This window comes from Sceloporus undulatus, chromosome 2 (genome assembly GCF_019175285.1).
Source record: "Sceloporus undulatus isolate JIND9_A2432 ecotype Alabama chromosome 2, SceUnd_v1.1, whole genome shotgun sequence".
In the NCBI taxonomy this organism is placed as follows: domain Eukaryota; kingdom Metazoa; phylum Chordata; class Lepidosauria; order Squamata; family Phrynosomatidae; genus Sceloporus; species Sceloporus undulatus.
Window position 1 is genome coordinate 308,121,184 of NC_056523.1, and position 22,910 is coordinate 308,144,093.

Consider the following 22,910-nt stretch of genomic DNA (forward strand, 5'->3'; position numbering starts at 1 on the left):
CTTTCTTGTCTTAGATGCATTGTATTTGGGGGGAAAGATTAACAATTGCAAAAAAACTTTTTTTTTGTTAAAACCTGTAAAATAAAATGCAAAAAGAAAAAAGCAAGTGGCAGAAACTCTGAGTTTATACACTTTCAGGATTTTGCAATTAAATGTATAGTTCTGTGGATTCTGCAACAAAATGTTACTCTGGGGAAGTAGAACCCTGATGCTTTGAAATTCTTGGTAAGTGTTAAGCAATGGATTTACATTGGAACTACCTTTGAGGTTTTACATTGGAACTACCTTCATTCAAGAATTGCCATTGTGTCATGCTCTCTCAGCTTCAGAGGAAGGCAAGGGCAAACCACTTCTAAACAAATCTTGCTAAGAAAACCCCAGGACAAGGTTGTGTTAGAGTCATCATATGTCAGAAGAAGCTTGATGGTAAACAACAACAGATCATCATCCCACCAATCACAGATGGATCTGACTCTGTGAAATCTCTGAATGAGGTGCAGTCCTGCCAAATTTCAGTCAGTCAGTCAGTCAACCTTTATTAGGCATACAACAACAACATACATTTACAATAAAACTTCAGGATCGTTATTAAAATTTTATCCATAAACTTGTTGCCTCCACCAAAAAATTGGCCATTAGCTTGGTAATGTGTGGGTTCCAGTCTTCCAATAAGTATTCCACTGATAACCCATCCAAACAGATATTCATTTCCAATAACCTTCTTAACAATTTCCCCCTCGGAATTGATGAAATTTCAGTGAGTATCTCAGCTGAGAGAAAAGGTAGATGAGGGCCAGTTGATTGGCTCAGAATCCGTGCAAGACAGAAACCCTATGGTTCAGTGGTTCCAGGGTCCAGGATATTTGTCTGTTCTGCATAGGGTCCCAGTCTACCTGAAAAACAAAACAGATCCACAGTTTGGGGTGTTCCTAGACCCAGCTCTGTTGCTAAAGGCCCAAATGCTTCCTGTATTTTAAGAGTGCTTTTTACCACCATTGTTTGCTATATCAGCTGTACATGATTTAAGTAACCTTAAAACAGGGTTATCACAATGTACACTGTTGGGTTGATCCAGAACATGCACAGAGTGGAGAATGCACCAGGGCAGCAACTGTTGAGTGTAGGGATGCAAGGAGTATTTGTACATTTTCTTGTTGTGGACAAGAAACCATATCTTAGCATCTTGAAAAAATTGGCAATCCAATGAGAATTTTCCCACACTACATCCCACTTGAAATCCCATTGATTTAAATGAGTCTGTGATGACTGTGGGTAATGGTGGATCTACTGGCCAGGCTGCTCCTGGAGTATTCTTGTCCTGGAGCTGCCCCAAATCTCCCCCATTACCTGGGCACTTTGAAGCAATGCAAGGTAGCTGTCTACTACACATCCCCCCAGCCACTGCCACTGATAAAGCTTATCTAAAAGCAGTTAATGTGGATCAGTGTTCAGTACCACGTGAAACCTTGGGGACGCTTAGAACTGCACTCAGATCTGGAACAGTACATCCTCCTACATTTCAGAGGGTACACTATGTAGCAGAAGTGTGTTTTTAAACAAGAATTTACTTGAACACTCTCATCCCCACACCCACAAAAGATTATATATCTGTGGGACATTCTTCTCTGATCACTTTATATCATCAGCAGTACCCAATTCCTCCTTCTTGATAGGGTCCTATCCTTCTTGGATAGGGTCCATTAAACACTGATTGATACAGTTTCCTTCCCATGCTGGTTGCATTTTAAAAATAGCAACAGCTCAAGTACATTAAAAATCCAATTTGGAATGAAGGTGGTAGGGGAACAGAATTGGGCACATTTACATGCATAATACCTAAAGTCAAGAAACCTTTATAAGACACTTAATGTCTTATTTTGTTTTTTGTGTTTTTTTTTTTTAAAAAAACAATTTGAAGTTGAGAGTAAGTTCTGCAGTTCTGCAGCCTAATGACTTTAAAAAAATGCCTCAGAGTAATTGCTCACATGCCTCCAGAAGATAGAGCAGACACAAAGGTCTATGAGGGCTGGGTGAAGAAACAAGAAGCTAATCAATATAGGGAAAAAGAGACTATTAGGATGTGAGACAGTGCAGACAAGTGACTCCCATAAGAGCAGAACCATGAATTTGCTCTACGTTTTAATGAACATTTTGTGAGATATCAAATATTGCCCCCAAACAGCTTCAGGAGAACTCCTTAAAAGATTATTTTAAAATTTCAGAACCAATTCATAATGCCACTGACGTAGCAGCCACCAACTGCCACTCTTGTCAGATAGATCTCCCAGATTTGGGGATTGCATTACACAAAAAGAAAACCATACTCAATTCCATTGGAATAAAAATAGGGGCATAGAGTAAAGCCACATGCTTGATACCTAAACAGTCCTTTAATCTAGATATCTTTGCTCACAGCCCTCTCTTGGTCCATGCCTCTTTATTTAGAGATGACAATAACCCTGGGTTGGCTTCCCACTATCATATTCCTTTTTGAAACTTTCTCTGGGGCTAGTGGTTCCCGTGGGTGAATCTAGGATATCTTGTAACAAAACTTGTGGTTCCTATGGGCTGGAACTGGATTGTTTTGTGTCTTGGCTTCTAGAAAGCTAGCATTTTCATCTGTTTCTCCCAGACTAACTGAGAATGATAGATTGTTTAGGGATACCAAGATAGAGCAGTGCCAATTTCCTTGGAAGAGAAGGCCAATGTGCTATAGCTACATTTTGAGACTCTTCAGCTCAGCATATCAGAGAACTCAGGGACTTACTGGATAAAACAGAGGGAGAATTGAGCCTATAGAACCAACAGAAAGAAATAGCCAATGAAAAGAAAGAGGCCTGTAACACTGAGGAAGCACTCTAGAGGAAAGTCACCATCAGGAGCAGACCATGCACAAGGGATTCAGAACTGCTCTAACTACACAATCACTACCTACAACTTCCTGTGCATAATGGTGGTGAAAAGACACAAACAGAAGATCAACACCATTAGACACTGCATGTCAGGGAAGAAGCCAATCTAATTACCAACCACAGTAAGAAGAAAAGAAAGGTGCCGGTGGTAGGGGATTCGTGGGTCAGGGATGTAAAGGGAACTGTGTGCCAGCTAGACAAGATGGACTGGAAAGTGTGCTTTCTTTCTGGAGTTCATACCCATGATGCAAGTGATACGTTGTTGAATAAATTTTGATACTGCTTTTCCACTGGTGACCACAGCAAAAAGAGTGAAATTATTCCCTCTTTTTGCTGTGGTCACCAGTGGAAGTTATGATTGTAATGAAATATATTTTAGTTACTGGGAAAGGGAAATAATTTTGAAAAACAAGCCTTTTGAGCTAATTACTTCTGGGCTCTGTTTCCTTTTTCCTTTTCCTTTCCTTTATTTGTTTCGTTTTGTCACAAAAAGACCATCAGTTAGTAATCACTTGTAAATAAAAAGAATAATAAAAAGGGAAATCTTCACCGAGATCTTGTCATATTGTCAGTGAAGCCGCCCGGATTCCCAGTGATTGGGCGGCATATAAATAAATCCTATTATTATTATTATTATTGTTATATAGTATATTCTCTCTGGACTTTTCTTCTCAGGATAGATGGCAGGAATTCATTTTATGTTGCAGCCCTCAGAGAGCCCAAGGTATTACTAAAGTTTTTGTTCCACATTTTCATCTAGTTACTCTGCGTAGAAGCCTCTGAAATATTGTTGACTGTGTAAAGACCAATGAAAGTGTAAAGTGTAAAAACCTTTGAAAACAATGATACAGAATATAAACACTTACTCCTGTGGGATACATCAACTGTAACATCTGTCTGTTCTTTTCCAAAACAATTTTGGGTTGTCAGTCGTAAATGATATCTCATTTGCTCACCAGTTATCCTGAATTTACCTGATGTGCATTCATCTTGATAAGTGTAGTATGTCTGTCCATTAGACCTTTATGGTGGAGAAAATGGAAGAAAAAAATAGTTGGGTTTTTTTTTATTTTTTTTTTGTGGTAGTATGAAGTAGGATGTTAAAAAGGATTTTAAACAAAACAAAAGTGGAAAACGAAATTACGTTTCTAAAGTGCATATTCCCAACTTGCTCTCCTTCCTCCCTTAACTCCACACCATCTTTCCATCTCCTGCAGTGCAAATCATGAATATTAGCCAAGTTCCTCCTTCACCACTTCAAAGATTGATTTGAAATTAATTTGAAACACTGGTAAAAGACAAGAATCCTGGTTATGATTAAAAAGGTAAAAGTTTTCCCTTGACAACGTTGTCAAGTCATGTCTGACTGTAGGAGGCAGTGCTCATCTACGTTACTAGAAGAGCCAGTGTTCTCAAAGATGAATCTGTGATCATGTGGCCAGCATGACTGCTCAGAACACTGTTATCTTGCCACCAAACTGGTACCTATTCATCTACTTGCACTTTCACAGGCTAGGTTGGCAGAAGCTGAGACTAGTGATGGGAGCTCACCCCACCAAGGAGCACTTGGGCCTTGAACTGCAGATCTTGCAATCATCAGAGTTAGTATCTTAACCACTGAGACACCATGTCCCGTTAACATTAACTGTGGTTAAATGGTGAATGTGTTATTTGCACAGGCTGAAAAAGTTGGTATATGAACCATTCAGACAAATCATGCCAGGTTGCCATCAGCTACAGAGAAGTCAAAGGTGAACATTTCACTTTGCAGCTAAGCACTCTATGTCAAGAACTGTTGCTGATATAAGTGATTATTGGTATCTATTAACTATCAATATATTGAACAAAATCTTCTTTTACTTCTGTGAATTATTGTTGCCTTGGCTGTTAACAAACATGTTTGGGTGAACTCTAAGAGGCTCAAGACAGTAAGTTTATCACACGGCACTTGCAGGAACAAGAATGGAATGGAACGGCATGAAACTGGGAGAGAATGTTACTGCATGGGAGAATGCTGCCTATGCTGCCAACAGTCCCCAAGCCATTCCTCAAAATCAGCTGCCATGGAATGGATGGGGAATGGCTTAGTGACTCCCGGCGGCATTGGCATCATTCTCCCATGCAGTAACACCCATTCTTCCTCCCCTTTCATGCCGTTCCATTCCATTCCTGTTCCTGCAAGTGCTGTGTGATAAACTTATGAGATTAAGACAGAGCAGATGTAAAACTACATCACTATTAAAACAAACAACAAACAGAGAGGCAGATTCATGCCAGAGACAGAAGAAGACAAGGAAAACGCATTACCCAATTTATAAACTGTCACACTTCCAGGTCAAACCCTGCCATTAAGCAAAATGTGACAGGTGACAGATACTGTGGAAAAGCAGTGATAGCCCCAAAACTGTTCCTCCTAAACTCACTGTTCTGTTTTGGAGGACAGCTGTGTGTGCCACACAACCTGTCTTGCACCCCTAAACTGGCCATGCTCCCATAGATGTGGCGGAGGACAATGCCAGTGTTGAAGGAAATGCCAGTGTTGAAAGAAATTTCAATTGTGCACCCCATTCATCCTTTTGCACATGAAATGGAGGTGTGGGGAGTGCTTCTTATTCTTTGGCTCAGATCCCAAAAGTCTTGGGCCACACCTGCACATTACTGATTTGCAAAAAGCTTTTTTAGGAAAGTCAGTATGACATCTGTTCTAGGCCATTGTGAATCTGAATATAACCCCCATACAACAGAATAAATACCCTGAGCCTTGAAGGAATTTTCTCCATTGAGGTCCCATGTGTAAATAATTGATATGATCACTCTTCTACAATTAGTCTCTTCACTGTTTTAGAATATTTCCAGAGGTAACCCACAACATTTGCAAATACATTGTTAATTCCCCAGGATATCTCATATCTGGGACATGTATAACATCTCAAAATTTTCAAGCATACTTACACATCAGACAAAGTGAAATTTGCTGCACATTTTGCCGGATCAAGGTTAGCATAATTTTTTATTTGACCTGGATCCCATGTACACTTTAACTCAGTCATGTCTTCCGTTTCACAGTGAAGGTTTTTGGGTTTATCAGGCTTACCTGTTAAAACAAGTCTACATTACAATGCTTCATTCTTCTAATGCATCTTTACAACCACTTTTCATATAAGTAAACCTTGTACAGCTGTTCAGCAGAACGTGAATGGAAAGATCCTGATCAAATTAAATGGTTGTGAGTTACTGTTTATTTCTCTCAATCTCAGTTTTTCTCAGTTTTTTGTGGGTTTTTTGGGCTATGTGGCCATGTTCCAGAAAAGTTTCTTCCTGACATTTTGCCAGCATTTGTGGCTGGCATCTTCAGAGAATGCTTTGCCTGGAAAAAGTTGGGTGTATATATACTGTGTGAGCCTGGGAATGATGACTCACATTCAGCGTCATCCCTCTGAATGCATAGATTGTGCCTGCATAACAGGAGTTAATCTCAACACAGCAAAAAATGTGTCCCTTTACCTTATGCTAAGCTCCATGCCCCACAGATTTCCCCAAACCTAAAAACAGTTGAAAATGTAGGAAATGAAAATCAGGTCATATTTTGGGCAGAAGATCAACTGAAAATGCAGGAGTGTAGCCTGCTGAGGAGGAGAGATGAAAACTGATCCCAAACCATGCTGTAGTTGCCCCACACACATTATAAAAGGGAAGTCATCACTGTCTACACATTGCCACCATTTTTGTAAAGGAAGCTTTCCAGAGGTGGAAGATCAGTGGCAACTGAGATTTGTGGGAGTCACAGCTGCCTCCTCCCCATATTCTGAAAGTCAGAGAGAGACTGAAGTGTCATGCAGAGAGCAAAAGTCAAACTAAGTACAGATGGATGTTGACAAGCTGGAGTGTGTCTAGGAGAGAGCAAACAAAATGGTGTAAGATAAAGAAACCACATCCTATGAGGAGCAGCTTAGATGCTACGTATGTTTAGCCTGGAGAAGAGAGAATTAAGAGGTTTTCTGCAGCTCTAGAGAATAGGATCAGGTGCAATGAATTCAAACTATAGGAAAATAGATTCAACCACAACATCAGAAACGTTCTGAAAACAAGAACTGTTTGACAGTGGGAAATGTTGCCTCATAGTGTAGTGGTGTCTCCTCCTTTGGTTTTTAAGCAGGGGCTGAATGGCTATCCATCAGTAGTGCATGGCAGGGGTTTCAACTTGATAACCCTGAGGACTCTTCCAACTCTATGATTCTATGAATATTAATATCCAAGTTCAGTGCTCTGGTCAATACATTCATACATGACCAGGAGAAGAAATGGAAGGGCTTTACTGATCTTAGATGCTGTTAAGTGGGATAAATTCTAAAAGAATTTATGTATGAATGAATGTATCCATACGTATGCAATAAGGTACAGTACTTCCTAGCAGGGAAAGGTTTAAGAACAGTTCTGTTTGAGGTCTGACTCTCTTTAGAAAAAAAGCTATCTGAGATTTCTAGCTTTTCTATTGTGGTATGAGAAATAGCAATTTATTTGCAAATATAAATCTCAGGCAAGCAAGAGCACACTCCTACAAGACAACAGATTCCCTACTGTCACTTTTGAGGGAAAGAATCCATGCAGTCCAAAAATGCCTTCTCCTCACAGCTTTCCTGGATGAAAACTGGATGAGAAGAAGAGCAGAGATGCACTCTGTCTATGATTGCCTCTCTTAAAACAGATTTTAATCCTCACAATAACCCAGTGAGGTTCAGGGATAGGTGAGTGAGTGTGTGACAGGAGAGAAAGGGAGAGAGAAAATGAAGGTGTCAGTCATAACTGGCCTTCCTGGTCCAATACTTTACCCCTCAAACCACACAGAATCTCAGGGAAACCAAGCTTTAAAAAGATGAATGGGGACTACCGAAGACAGATGATATAATACATTCGAAGAACAAACAGTGGGTAGATTTGAGTTGGGATGGTACTAATTCTTTTCATTTTCCCTGCAGCACTTAAAATCAAACCATTTTTTAAAAAAAATCATTAACTGAATAATTTTAAAGAATCAAATGGTGTCACTAATAATAAAAACATCAGAGACATCTCAAAACATTTCCATGGTTAATTAAACACCCTACTGAATAAAACTGTCTTCATTTGAGATGGCAAGCTAAATAAGAGATTTAAATTATTCTCCTATAGATTAGAGTTTTGTAACTGGTATGTGTGTGTGGGAGGGGGGGCTACTACTAAATATAATCTAGTGATTATCACCTTACTCAGCATCTTCCTAAATTGGGGTGCAGAAAAGGAGGGGGTTTCTATCAGATCAGAGAGTGCAGACAGATGACATGAAGGGAGACAGACCAATATTTTACATTAACATAACTGTAATAATAATTAATCCAGCTGTAGGATTAAAAACTTTTGTCAGCAAAATAATCAGCAGAGGGGTGGCCAACCTGTGACCCTCCAGATAGTAGGTTACATTTCCCATAATCTCTAAACACTGTCGGGGGCCAGTGAGAATTACCGTATATACTCAACTATAAGTCGACCTCTTGTATAAATTGAGGTCAGGTTTGGGGTCCAAAATTATGGATTTTGCCATGACCTGTGGATAGGTCGAGGGTAAAACCTGGAGGCTCCTTCAGTGTGTGTATGTGTGCATATAGCAAGAGAGACTCTCATTGAGCCTCTTCATCGTTTCAGGTTTCATTTCAGCTTTCATTTCAGCCAGACGATTGGGGAAGGAGGGGAACTTTTAAACAAACAGCAATATCTGTCAGTCACCCAGAACTTTTTCTGTCTGGCTCTTTCTTGCTAAACTTCTCTCCACACAGCATGGGGAAATCTGAAAGAGCTGCTATCGCGTTTCCATAGTGACTCATAAATAATTTGACCTGGGATTTTGGGGTCAATAAATGTTTAGACTTATAGACAAATGGAGGAAAAAGTAAAACTGAAAGATTTCCCCATCCCATTCCTTACTGACATTGATATTGCTCAACAGTAACACCAAACATTTTCTACTTACTGGTCACATAGAGACTAGTTCCTATATTTTCACTTGGTTTATCAAAAATACAAATCACATTGATGCCACCATATAGTGAAGTTGGAACATTCATTTCAGTAAATGTTATCCTTTTTTGTTCTGTATCCCAACATGTTTTTCTATCAAAATAATATCCTCTTAATAGCTCATTCCTTTTTCCAATGCAGCACATCGTAATACTGGTACCCTTTTCCATAACCTCGTATGCTGGGAAGATGTAACTCCTTCCGTTATCCAGGAAGTCCATGCCTGAACAAAGATATCAAGAAAAATATTCAGTTTTCTTGGTTGGCTATTAAATTCCACAAAGAGCTCATAGGGAGGAAAGCCAGACAGTTCAGGGGCAAAAGGCAAATGTGCATGAGGTTTGTACACTGCTTTCTATTATCTGAAACATTTTGTGTCTAAGTAGTAGTAAAGATCCAACTTTCATCTTTACTACTACTATGGGGAAAAGCATGTCAGTATTATTTGGAATGGTTAGTCCTGTTTCACTGCCTCTTGTCTTTCTTTTGTAATATGAGAAAGCCCTCTGTCACTTATCTTGGGGGGTGGGAGAGAAATTCACTTGAACCCTCATGCCTTCATTTAAGATATAAGCAGATAATAGAGTTACACCGATTAGTTTTGTCTGCACTCCTGCCAACACACATTGGTCAAGCCTCCAGAGATGCTCCTCTGGAAGTTCTTTGCCATTTCTCTGGTCCACATTACACTCATACATCTCAGATGCCATTTATTTAGTCAAGAAAGGCACAGTATTTGCATCAGGAAGATTTTTTTAAAAAATCCTGCCAAGTTGCTACTGGTCCAACTGTCAAAGCACCTCCATGGGACTGCTAACTGATGATGATGATGATGATGAGTCAGAATTGGGATTTATCATAAATTCTCCCTGTTCTGGTTAATTTGGCTTTAAATGGCAGTATCAACCAGAAAGATATCTGTGGAAGACTGTGGAAAACCACTTCAACAATGGCTTCACTAGATGTAAGGCAGAGGTAGTAAGAGCTAGTAAGAGTATGTTCTTTCTCTGTAATTGAATATTTGAATACTTGAACATTTGAACCATTGCTTTGTTCTTTTTGGACTTTCTTCTCACTGTCTTGCATTTATTTGGGATTGTTCTCAATTTATTATAATTAGTAGGGGACAGCGGAACAAAGAAGCACAGCTCATTTTGATCATCCTCTTGTTCATTCACACTGCTTCCTTGAAGGGGAAAGACAGAGAAGACAAAATAGCAGAAGTTGATTAAGTTAAAGAGTCAATAAGTGGACTTGTAGAGAAAGATTTAAGAAGATTATAAAGGAAAAAGAAAGAAAGAAATATAAAGAAGAGAGAACTACTCAGCAGTTTACAATAAGGAGCAAGAGCAGAGTAGCAAGAACTCCTATAAGATTGTAACCTACAACCTTAAAGAGTACAAAGTGAGAGGATTAATACAATAAGAAGAAGTAAAACTTGAAACTTGAGGTATTGAAGAGCAGAAAAATATTGAAGATACAGATTAGTTTAAGTGGAAAACATAGTATATGGATTAAATTGGTCTAAGGGGACTGAACTTAATGAATTTAAAGTAAGTTTAAATTAAAGCATTTTTATTTTCTTTTTTTCCCCAATTAGAGGAATTTAATTTACCTAGAAGCTATAAGATAAATGGGAAATGGGAAACTGAGGTAAAGAGAAAGATAAGTACAATTTGTAATTTATAGAGTTTCCAGAGCTAAGGTTTGAGTTAATTTGTCTTGAAAACAAATAGATTGATATTGATTATTAGTTGCTTAAATTTGAGTATACAATTGAGTACATATACATAAATTGAAATATTAAGAAGTTTCAATTTTTGAATATCTACAGAAGAAATATCAATTTTACTTAAACAGTTTGGGTTATTCAAACTGATTAAATTGAAGTTGGCTGGTAAAGTTTAGAAATTACTTGTAGAGTAGTGGTTAAGCTTGAATTGAAACATATGTTTTTGAATAATTATTTTGATCTAACTACAGTGGAATTAATGTGGCATTGAATTAATACTCCTCTGAAACTGATAATTTATAATTCATTAGTCTTGAATTTTTGAATTAAAATAACTGATTTTAACAAAAATTCTAATCTGTTCAAAAATAACTATGAAAAATGATGGACTGAAATCAAGAAAGATCTAAATAACTGGAAAAATCTGAAATTATCTTTTTAAGGCAAATTGGCATTAATAAAAATGAGTTTATTGCCTAAAATTCTATTTCTGTTCCAAACACTACCAATAATACATAAAAAAACAAACAAACAAACAAACAAACAAAACCAAGAGTTAGAATGAAAATTCTACAGGATGATAAGAAAAGAGGAGGCCTCAACCTACCCAGTTTAAAGTTATACTATCATGCATGCGCTTTGGTGTGGATTAAGGATTGGATTGAACTAGACAAAGACAGGCTATTGACATTAGAAGGAAATAGACTAAGACACAGTTGGCACGCACATCTTCTTTATGAAAAAGATAAAGTAAATAAAGATTGCAATGACCACTTCATAAGGAGAGCCCTTTTGAAACTATGGAAAAAATACAAAAAGAGACTAGGTTATAAGGTGCCATTATGAGGTTCACCCGACCAAGCTTTCTTTGGGCATAGGGGGAACATCGACACATAAGCAGTTAAAATTTAAAGATATGTTGAGGATAGAAGGAGTAAAACATAGATTTAAAACACAGGAAGAACTTAAACAGGAAAAGATAAAATGCCATTGGTATCTCTAAATAATAATAATTTTAATTTTTACCCCGCCTTTCCATGGAGATGATCAAGGCGGCTTACAAAGGTTAAAAACATTACAACTAAAGACAACTAAGAGAGAGATATAAAATAGACATGAAATTACAAAATATGGGTACTGATAAGTCAACTTTGGGGGGAAAATTGAAACAGGAAATAAAAAAATAATTTCAAAAGTGTACACCTTTCTGTTGAAATGGGAAACTGAAGATGAAATAATAAAACCAAATATGATCAAATGGGCCCAGAACATAGGTAAAACAATAGAGTTGGATAAGTGGGGGAAATGTGGACACAACAAATGAAGTATACGTGTAGTCAAGATTTAAAAGAAAACGGCTATAAAATGTTTCTAAGATGGCACATGTCACCATTCAAAATGCCAAAGATGTATAGAGGGGCATTAAGTTAATGTTGAAAGTGTGCACAGGACCCTGGGACACTTTATCATATTTGGTGGACGTGCCCTTTAGCAAAGAAATATTGGCTATCAATATACAAACTGATTGTGGACAATTTTAAAATACAAACCCATTTCAAATCAGAGATAATGTTACTTGGGATGATAGAAGATAATGTGGAGAAATCATACAATAGACTTATTTCCCACCTACTTACAACAGCTAGAATTATATTGGCAAAGATGTGGAAAAAAGAGGAAATCTCCAATACACAAGAGTGGTCAATGAAGGTATATGAGGTAATGATGTTGGACAAGTTAACATTTAGATTGAAAGACAAATCTGAAGAAAACTATGAAAAAGAATGGAATAAAATGAGGGAATATTTAAAAAAAATAAATGGGAAGAGAAAAAAGGAATAAATCTTCAATAACAATTTTGGAAAAGTATACAGATTAAGATGCTAATATTGGTAGGATCTGTATTATTTATATTCAGAAGAATTACATAAATAAAGCCCAAACGTATAGTGCTTGTAATAGAATAACTGAATACATAAGAAGATAGAGTGGAGAAAGAATACAAGAGGAGAAATATCATTTATGGAGAAAAATAAATGATAGCATAGCAGGATTAAAAATAGGATTTACAAATGAAATAGTACAAATTAGGATAGACAATATAAATGGTAAAGAAAACAAAATCTTCCTGGTTGGAAGTAATTTGCTCAGTGTTGTATGTTTTGTTAATGTAATTATGTGTTATATGTTTATATAGGTTAGATATGTTTGTGTATGTTTGTCTAAGTGTATGTTTGTATAATTGAAAATGTTTTATGTAACAGGCTCTATTCGGGCATTGACAGAGTTTCTCCCACATACGCAATGCTATTATTTCATACTCTATATTAGCAAAGTTTATTTACACTAATGATAAGAGCTGTTTGACAGTTGAATACACTTCCTTGGAGTCTGGTGAAGTCTCCTTCTTTGGAGCTTTTTGAATAGAGGCTGGATGGCCCTCTGTTGGGAGTGCTCTGATTGTCTATTCCTGCAAGGCAAGAGGGTGGACTGGATAGCCCTTGTTGTATCTTCTAATTCAATGATTCTACAATTTACCATCTTTTATCTCCCATGCAGTCCATTTACTCCAAGTTTTAGAAAATGCTACCATGCTTCGGATTCTTACTCCATGAGGCAAACACTCCAATGGCACATCAGAAGTCCAGGTCCAGGTCAGAGGTTGATTTGATTTACTGAGTTTTGTTGTAAAATTCTCCTAAACATACCAAAACAAAACAACACAACTGGGGGAAAAAGGATAGTATAATGAGGCAATATAATGGGAGCCAGTGTGGCATAGTGATTTCAGCATTGTCACTTTCTGGTCTAGAAGACCCCCAAATGTTGTTACAAAAGACCCTTGTGGCTGGAGTTGTTCCCATATCAACATATCCATGTGGTGATTTCTGTGTCACTTGCTACACAAGGAAGCATTATAATGATTAGAGAAAAGCCTCACTTGACATCCTCTCTGATATAGTTTAGGTACCAGGAACCATGGTTTGTTTGAAAAGTCAAAGCCAAAGCCTCCTCCTCTTTCATATCCAAGGACAGAAGAGAGAAGGCTGGGGGAGTCAAACCCTAGTTAGGGAAGGTGACAGGATTCCAACTGATTTCAACTATTATGCTACCTCTACTAGCAGTTGTGAACTTCTGGAGTTGAACATGGAGGACAGAACTGAAAGCAGACAAACATCTCCGAATCACAGTTTGCCTTTGGAAGTTGAAAGTGATTCAAAGTTATATGGACACTGTCTTAAGGCCGCTGTAATTCAAATATTGGTTTACAGAATAATAATAATAATAATAATAATAATAATAATAATAATAATAATATATTTACTTATACCTCACTCTTCAGCCAAAGGGCTATCAAAGTGGCTTACAAATTGTTGTTGTGGTTTGGACACTGGAGCAACTATGGAGAACAGGGTTCAAATTCTCGATTGGCCTTAGAAACCCACTGGGTAGGCAAATCAACACTCTGTCTGCTTCAGAGGAAAGTAAACGCAAACCCCCTCTGAAAAAATCTTGCCAAGAAAACTCAGCAACAGGTTCACCTTAAGGTCTCCATAAGTCGGAAACATCTTGAAGGCACACAGCAATAAGCCAAATATTAATTTTTTCAAAGTCTGACTCAAAGCATGGTTCAAGTTCTAAACTCTCGTTAATATTAACCATATAGGAGTGCATCTGAGGAGGGAAAGGGGAGGATTTGACCACTGAGGGACCTTCGCACGGGGAGATTTTAGGTGGGAAAATGCAGACAGGCAAATGGCCGGGAGATTAGAAACAGCTGTGAGGGGAAAGAGAGATTGAGAGAGAAAGCACACCGTGTTGGTGTGTCTGTGAAGAGTCTTCAGGTTCAGTGATGGGGGGACCTTTGTGTGAGAAGATTTTTGGGGTGCTGAGGCAGCTGCAGGAAATGGCAACTAGGAAGAGGAAGATGGTAAGATGATTCTCTCTCTGTCTCTCTCTCTCTCACTTTCTGAGAGGTCGGGGGCGCATGTGCATCATGCTTGGCAAGGCTGATCCTGTCTCTCTTTGCAGAAACCCCTTCCACTTTGGAAGCCCTGCCCCTGCCTTGCCAGAAAGTCCCACCAGGTGACACCAGAGGCAGAAATGCCATTGAGCCAAATATTGACTTTTTCAAAGTCTGACTCAAACCATGGTTTAGGTTCTAAACTCTGGCTAATGCCAACCATGTGCAGGGGGAAAAAAAATCTGAATGTATCCTGTATCTAAGCATTATTAATAATTATTCCAATGAGAAAGTTCTTGACTTCAAAAACAGATGTGAAAACATATAAGGAATAAAGTGTTTGGAGGAACCTATGAACTCAGGAAAAATAAGTGACTTGCTATGCATTCCAGTTACATATGCTGGTTCTCAGTCTGAATTAAGAATGTTGGCTTTCAATCTGAACAAAGGCTGTGAACCCTTTCCCCTAGGCCAGGGTCTCCATTCAATTGTTTTGCTCCTTCTAATTGTTGCTGTGTGTCTTCAAGTTGTTTCTGATTCATGATGATCTTAAGGTGAACCTATCATGGGGTTTTCTTGGCAAGTTTCTTCGGGGAGGGGATGCCATTGCCATCCTCTGAGGCTGAGAGAGTGTGATTTGCCCAAGGTTACCCAGTGGGTTTACATGGCCAAGCCAGGATTTGAAACCGGGCACAAATCACTTTACATTACAGATGAGGAATGAAATATAGACCCATCCTCCCAGAATAAGGCTATGCTTTAACTGGTTCCTGAAATGTACATATATTTGAAAAACTTTTTTTTTTGAAAGACACTTACATTGACGACAATATAATGCTCTTCACTTCGATAAATCTGGATGTTAAAAACCGTGTCTACTTCAGAGCCAGATGATTTCATATCATCACTAACATCCCACTCCAGTAACAGCTGCTTAAGAGCACGATTCATGGAAACTTTAAGTTTTATGTCATGAAATTCATTATTACCTTTGGGAGAAAAGAGTGGGGTATAAATACTATAAATAATAATAATAATAATAATAATAATAATAATAATAATAATAATAGAACGGGCACTGAAAAACAAAGCAAAATAAAACAAAAATTCTCCACGCAGACACAAAATCTGATTCATTTTAACACTTTCAACTCTGCAGTAGCATTACCACACAATGGAAGCATTACCACACAAATATCAGTCTGCCTGACATCAATACCAGGAAAGACTCTAGAGCAGATCATTAAACAGACTTAGAAAGAAATTCTCATTTTCTCATTTAAAAGACATTCCAGAGTAATCCTCTCTCTCTCTCTCTCTCTCTCTCTCTCTCTCTCTCTCTCTAGAGTTACAGAGTTGGTTGAATAGGGGAATGCTGTGGATGTAGTATATCCTAATTTCAGTAAATCTTTTGACAAGATCTGCCATGATATTTTTACAGACAAACTGATCAAATGTGGGCCAGACAGTTGCTGCTATTCAATAGATTTGTAACTAGTTAAAGGACCCAATCCAAATAATACTTATCCATGGTTCCTTTTCATCTTAGTAGTGTGCCACAGGACTCAGTCCTGGTCTTGTTGCTGTTCAGCATATTTATTAGTGACTTGAATAGAATAGAAGGTGTAATTATTACATCTGCAGATAACTCCAAATTAGGGGGAATAGCTAACCTCCTAGAAGACAGGACCAGAATTCAAAATGACCTGGAAACCATGCCCTATGAGGAGCGACCTAGGGACTGGGTATGTTTAGCCTAGAGAAGAGAAGCTTAAGAGGTAGTATGAAAGCCCTTTTTAAGTATTTGAAGGGGTGTCATATTGAGTATGGAGCGGGCTTGTTTTCTGCAGCTCCAGAGAATAGGACCCAGAGTAATGGATTCAACTACAAGAAAACAGATATCACCTCAACATGAGGAAGAACTTCCTGACCGTAAGAGATGCTCAACAGTGGAACATGCTCCCTTGGAGTATGGTTTTTAAACAGAGGCCATCTGTGGCGGGTTCTTTGATTGTCTGTTCCTGCATGGCAGGAGATTGGACTGGATGGCCCTTGTGGTCTCCTCCAACTCTATGATTCTATGTCCTTAAAAGACTAGAGAGCTGAATAAAAACTAACAGAATGAATTTCAACTTGGATGAATACAAAGAATTACATTTAGGCAGGAAAAATTAAATGTATAAATATAGGTTGGGTGACACTTAGCTTCACAACAATACATGTGAACAGGATCTGTGGTCTTAATAGGCCACAACCTTAACATGAGTCAACAATACAATGCAGCTGTCAAACAGAGCAATGCAATTTTGGGCTGCATTAACAGACACATAATATCTAGATCAATGGTAGTAACAGTACTACTGTACTCAGCTTTGACCTGACTTCACCCAGAGTACTCTGTCAATTTTTGGCCACTACAGCTCTAAAAGGATATTGACAAGCTGAAATGTGTTCAAAAGAGGGTGACCAAGATGGTACGGGGTCTATTAACCATGTCCTATGCTTAACTGCTTTAACGAACTGGGAATGTTTAGCTTGAGAAGACTGTGAGGTGATATGATAGATGTTTTAAATATCTAAAGGGATGCCTGTTGAAGATAGAGCAAGCTTATTTTCAGCTGCTCCAAAGACTAGTACATAAACCAAAGGATTCAAGGTGCAAGAAACAAGACATAGCCTTGTAAGAAATGAATTGAATGGATTGAACAACACACTGAATCTAATTATAAGCAGCTCCAATGTCTACCAATTAATTGTTTAGATTAATCCACAAAATATCTTTTGGTTGATTATAAAGTATCTTATGAGCCAATATAATATAATATAATATAATATAATATAATATAATATAAATAATATAATGCTCTTTTAAAAAATGTAAATACATATATATTTCATGGCAAGCACGATTTTAAAAGAGCAAACTACCCGCACTCCATACAGAAAGAATGACTGAAAATGAGGATGCATCATCCTCTGAAAATGAAGACAGATCTATTTATTTATTTAAAAATAGTATTATTAAAATGTAAATTAGCATACATATCAGATGATTGCCCAACTAAGGTTTCTTTAACTGAGCAACAGCAATAAATTATACATGCCACTAGAAGGTCATACTGTTTGCTACAATATTCCAAAAACAGAGAATAGGCTTGAAACTGAAAACACAAGTATGAGCAATTCTCTTTTATAAAGCAGGAAATGAGCAATCTTGCTCAGAAGGAATACATTCTTCTGCTTAGCTATGTATGTAAATTTTTAAAGAAAGAAAATATACATTCAGCTCTTTACCTTGACTTTGAGGCAGGCCAAAACACAGCAGTATATAGAGAATTGCTGCTGGACACAACAAACATTCCATTGGTTATTCCTGGAAGAAACATAGAACAGCATAATACATTTCTGAATTGAATGCTGGACTTTAGATACATTGTCCAATACATGCAGCAATTGAAGACTTATTTTCATATAGCTTTAAAAAGCTGAAAAAAACCTCAAATCTAAACAATAGGTCGGTGCTATCCTCTAGGATATTCCAAAGAACAGAAAATGTGTGAGGGGCTTATTCTCTAGCTGGAGGGAAAGAATACACAAACTTAGTAAATATCATAATACACAATTCACAAACTTAGTAAATAAACATCTGGCAAGATAGCCCCTTTCCTTACAGACAAAACATGTTGAGACACCTTGAGATCAGAGATGAGAAATATAAACCTCCAGATGTTGGACTACAACTCCCATTATCACTGACCATTGAACTAGGCTGGCTAGTTGCACACCTAAAGGGCCACATGTTCCCCCTTTTTGAACCTCTTGGGTCCTGTCCCAGAAGAAAGGTGAGATATGAATAAGATAAAAGTAAATAAATACAAATTTGCTACAGATAATTATGAAACAAAGCAATTGGGAAAGAACAACACATTAGGCAAAATCCAGGAAAGTTTCACTTACATCATGAGAGTTCCCCCTCCCTTTCATGTCCCTTCAGTAAAGAATACTCAAACATGGCTGAAGAAGTTCCCCCAATGTTTTGGAGAAGAACTGGAAAGCACAGAGAGGATTGCACAGATGAAGAGGACTTTGATCTGGTAGACAGAACTTAATTCAGTGCAGCCTACTAGATGTTTGTGTGTTCTGTGTTTCTTTTCCCTGTAATTCTGTGTTTCTGTCCCCTGTAGATGCTGCAGTTTGAACTGGATGACGTTACAGGGGACAGAATTGGAGCTTCTTGCCCATAAAAATGGCACTGCTGAATCAGACTGAAGGCCCAGGTAATCCCAGTTTCCCAGAGTAGTCATCTAGATGCCTGAGAAGCAGAAGATGAGGACAGTAACTGGCACTGCCTATGATATTGAGGGTAACATCGCGTGCCTTCAAGTTGTTTCCAACTTATGATGACCTTCTATCATAGGATTTTCATGACAAGAATTGTTCATGGGAGTTACCTTTCCCTTCCTCTGAGGCTGAGAGAATGTGACTTGTCCAAGGTCACCCAATGGGTTTCCATAGCCAAGCACAGATTCAAACTCTGGTCTCCAGAGTCCAATGCTCAAACCACTGTACCACATTGGCTCTCATTGGAGATATTATATAGCTGTTAGAAACAGCAGCCCTTGTTGAATTTATACTCCAAGAATTTGCCTGATTTCTTTTCCTTTTGTATGACGGTCTCACCAAAAGGCATTCATACAAAAGGCATCCCCCTCCTCTTATTTCCAGTGGAGAAAAAATTCTCCTCTTTAGAAAGGAGTAAAAACAACCTGCAGGCTGCAAATGGTCTCTGATGGGGGGCAAGCGGGGGTGAGGACCAGGTTTCTGAGAGAAAGAAAGGATGAATCAGCATACAAAGCATTCATTCTGGCATTCTATGTTGCTGTTTAGCCAAAAGCACAAAACTCAGATACAGATGCACGATGTTACGGTACTTGTGGTCTCAGATGGTTGAGGAGATGCTCAAACCTTTTTTTAAACCCAGAAAAACTGAACATTGAAAAAGTAGAAAATAATGGATTTTTGAATATTTTCTTTTATCACAATGAATAAAATATTTATGACATAGTGTTTATATATTTACTGCCTCAAAATCATTTCTAAAAACTATGGACTTTATCACACAGCAAAGAAAGATGGGGTCAATATCGTGCAAGAACAGGAACATTTTCACAGAACATCATGTGACGCTGACATTATTGTGCTATTATCCCATGAATAAAGTGACAAAATTGTACTCCTTTTTATTCATGGGAAAATCCTGTGAATAAAAAGCAGCATGATTTTGCCACTTTATTGATGGGACAATTGTGCAATAATGGTGATGTCATGTGAAATTTTTTCCCCCTACAGTGGGGAGGAAATTGTAGAAAATATTTCTGCTCATTTACAAGAATGAAATAGTTGAATATTTGCATGCTTAATGTATATACACATGCCACAAAGTGTTGGCCACCAGGGTAAAAACAAAAGGCATGAATAATATTAATTTAAAGTATTTTTACCAATGTGAAAGTCACAGGGAGCTACCTTTGGGGGTAAACAGCTAATAATACACTGGACCAGAAAAAGGAAAGATACAGGGTCCTGGCTGTAAGGTTGCACCTGACTGGCTCAAGGCCATTCTCCCAGAGTGAGATAAATGCTTACACTGGCATGCAGGTACAACACCAGTCTTTTCTGCTGGTGGAGAGGTGGATGAAATGAAATGGAAAGAGAGAAAGGGAAAAAGGCAGGGAGGGAAGGAAGGAGTCAGCCAGCAAAACTACTTTCCCCTCTCAATAAAAATAGGAATCACCCCCATTCCCTTCCCCCATGGTCCTTCCAAACTGATTGTCTCTTTTGGAATTAGGAAACAGAATGACAAAGAAAACCATTGTGGGAAATATGCCAGGCAGGATACCCAATGGGGCAAACTGAAAGTAGAAGTGACCTCGTAATACAATGCTTTTCACTCTCATAATCTATATACCTGTCTCTCTATCTACAGCCTATTGTCTATTACATTTCCCCAGTTCTGATGAGGAATCTGACAAGTAGCTGCTGTTAGAACAAAATATGAAGAAACAGAATGGTCCAAACTTCCAGAAGGGTGAGTCAAAGGGGTGAGGCAAGAATGCATCCTATCACCCTATTTGCTCAACTTCATAAGAAGAACATTTTTTTTTAAAAAAATCTTTATTCAAAAATAAAAATTTTATACATCCATATATCTACCATCCATACAACCATCCATATATAACACCATCCAATTTACATCATATACTAAATATTAGTGTTATCCTAGTAACAAAATTTCATACAATCCACCCTTCGTATCCATGGGGGATCCATTCGGGACACACGCACACACATACATCTGGATAAAGGGAAAATGTGAAATCATGTCCCATTGATTTCAATTGCAGGCGCAAAATGTTCATGGCCCTAATGTTGATGCACCAGCCCCCCTTGAAAGCAATGGGGTTTCCGTCCGCAGATGATTAAATCAGGATGGCAAGCCCACAGATATTGAATGCCGTTAGGTAACCATTATCTTACTACTATTCAATACATACCACTAAACCAAGCTCATTTTCATACTTTTCCTTCCTTTCCCCCTCTACATCCTCACTTCCCAAACTTCTCTCTTACAACTCACTTCCACTTTTCAATACTTCTCCCTCATTTCGCATTCTTCCTTCAAATTCCTGTCTCCCTACTTTCTTTCTCATTCCCTCTATCATATTCTATTCCTAACTTTCTCCCTACATATTCAAACTTCCTTACCCTTCCAAGTCTTAACTACACTTTACTTTGGAGTATATCAGACGGAGCTTTTTGGCGGTTTTCTGGCTCAGTTCCGACTCATTTGCGTTGTGACTGCACTTCCAACTATGCGGATTCACGTCACAACGTGAATGTGTTATCAGATGCCATTCCTTTCTATAGGAGCTCCTAGCAAGGTGCTTCCACAATGTTTTCGAAGTAACCCCTCAAAATAAGCGTTTTTAGAGAATTTGCTTCCAAGCTCCTTTCGATTGCACTACGGTTTGATCAGGTTTGGAATGCAGTTTTGCAACTCCACCGCAAGCGCCCCTGTTTGCCATTTTCCCATGATGTGGCGCTGCAGCTTTCCCCCATTCTCTTCCGGTGGTCCTTCTTCCACTTGCATGACAGCCCAGGGCGATCCCTCCTTTGGGAGTAAGGCTGGGAGCTTCTGTGGAGGTTCCATGCATGAAGTGGGAAGGACCCTGTTCTTTACCTTGCCGGGGGGGGGGGGGGGGGAGTTTTTTTCCGTGCCCTATGCCCCTTCCCCGGCATCAGGCGCTATGTTGGGGGGGGGGGTGTGTTTCTGGAGTAAATCTGGAGTGCAGTTATGTATGGGTCTTGTGTGTAACCTTGTCTGTATGTGTGTGTGTGTGTGTGTGTGTTGAGTGTGACTATACAGATATGTGTGTATATATTGTGTGTTGTAATGTGCATGGCTGTGGCTAAATAGATAATGTAATATAACGAATGTGTGTGTGTGTGACTTTAAGATAGTATGTATATATTTATTTGTATATGTGTATATATGTGTGTGTGGGGTGACTTTATGATAGGTATTTATGTATTTATTGGTTATATGTGTATATATAGTGTGTCATACTATCTGTCGTCTATCTATCTATCTATCTATCTATCTATCTCGTGTGTGTGTGTGTTTGCTTGTGCATCATGTGTGTGTTGTGTATATAACTATATATATATCTGTGTGTGTGTTTTGCGAGTGTGACTATACAGATATGTCATATGTGTGTTGTGTGTGTGTGTGCTGTGACTGATAGATAGGTAATATGTGTGGTGTGTGTGTGTATCTGTGTGTGGGTGTGCGATGTGTTGTGATAGGTTTGTCCAACATGTATATATGTGTGTGTGTAAATAATATACACCACACACACACACACATATAATTTATATATATGCATAGCGCACACATGCTTTGCAATACCGCATATACACAGTGCTCTTTGATGTTTATCATTACGTGTGTGGGTGTGTGTGTGTGTGTGTGTATCCAATGTACCCGATTCTCCCAAAAAGTGCAGGACACAAGCATGAAAAATAAATAAATATTTTTTATTTTATTTACAAAGCACAACGACATATGAACGATAGGGATAAAATAAATACAACTGGCACCTGTTACTTCCACAGCCTGCCAGAGGGGAGCACACTCCCATGCGCATGCACTCACATACACACACGTTAACACAACCTTTTTTCACTTGCA

The 22,910-nt window shown here is 38.3% G+C and overlaps 1 protein-coding gene across 2 annotated transcripts; it reads right to left on the reverse strand.

The window, feature by feature from the left end:
- Positions 1 to 533: 533 nt before the first annotated feature.
- On the reverse strand, positions 534 to 18,698 carry LOC121924043 (oncostatin-M-specific receptor subunit beta-like). 2 transcript variants are annotated; one of them, XM_042455093.1, is made up of 8 exons: positions 18,617 to 18,698; positions 17,954 to 18,032; positions 15,479 to 15,648; positions 13,234 to 13,393; positions 8,917 to 9,186; positions 5,865 to 6,006; positions 3,779 to 3,933; positions 534 to 893 (listed from the first exon to the last, which is right to left on the reverse strand). In XM_042455093.1, exons 2-8 carry the CDS (start codon positions 18,021 to 18,023, stop codon positions 832 to 834), a joined length of 1,029 nt encoding a protein of 342 aa, XP_042311027.1. In that variant the 5' UTR covers positions 18,024 to 18,032; positions 18,617 to 18,698; the 3' UTR covers positions 534 to 831. The 2 variants fall into 2 exon arrangements, with proteins under 2 accessions (XP_042311027.1, XP_042311028.1); XM_042455094.1 differs by lacking the exon at positions 15,479 to 15,648.
- Positions 18,699 to 22,910: the final 4,212 nt, after the last annotated feature.

Bases quoted from the DNA above. Each gene is read 5' to 3' on its own strand.
- LOC121924043 (XM_042455093.1), bottom strand. From the start codon at position 18,023: ATGGAATGTTTGTTGTGTCCAGCAGCAATTCTCTATATACTGCTGTGT. The intron at 15,649-17,953 runs GTAAAGAGCTGA...TTTCTCCCAAAG, and splicing joins TGGCCTGCCTCAAAGTCAAG to GTAATAATGAATTTCATGAC. The intron at 13,394-15,478 runs GTAAGTGTCTTT...TGGTATGTTTAG, and splicing joins AGCATTATATTGTCGTCAAT to GAGAATTTTACAACAAAACT.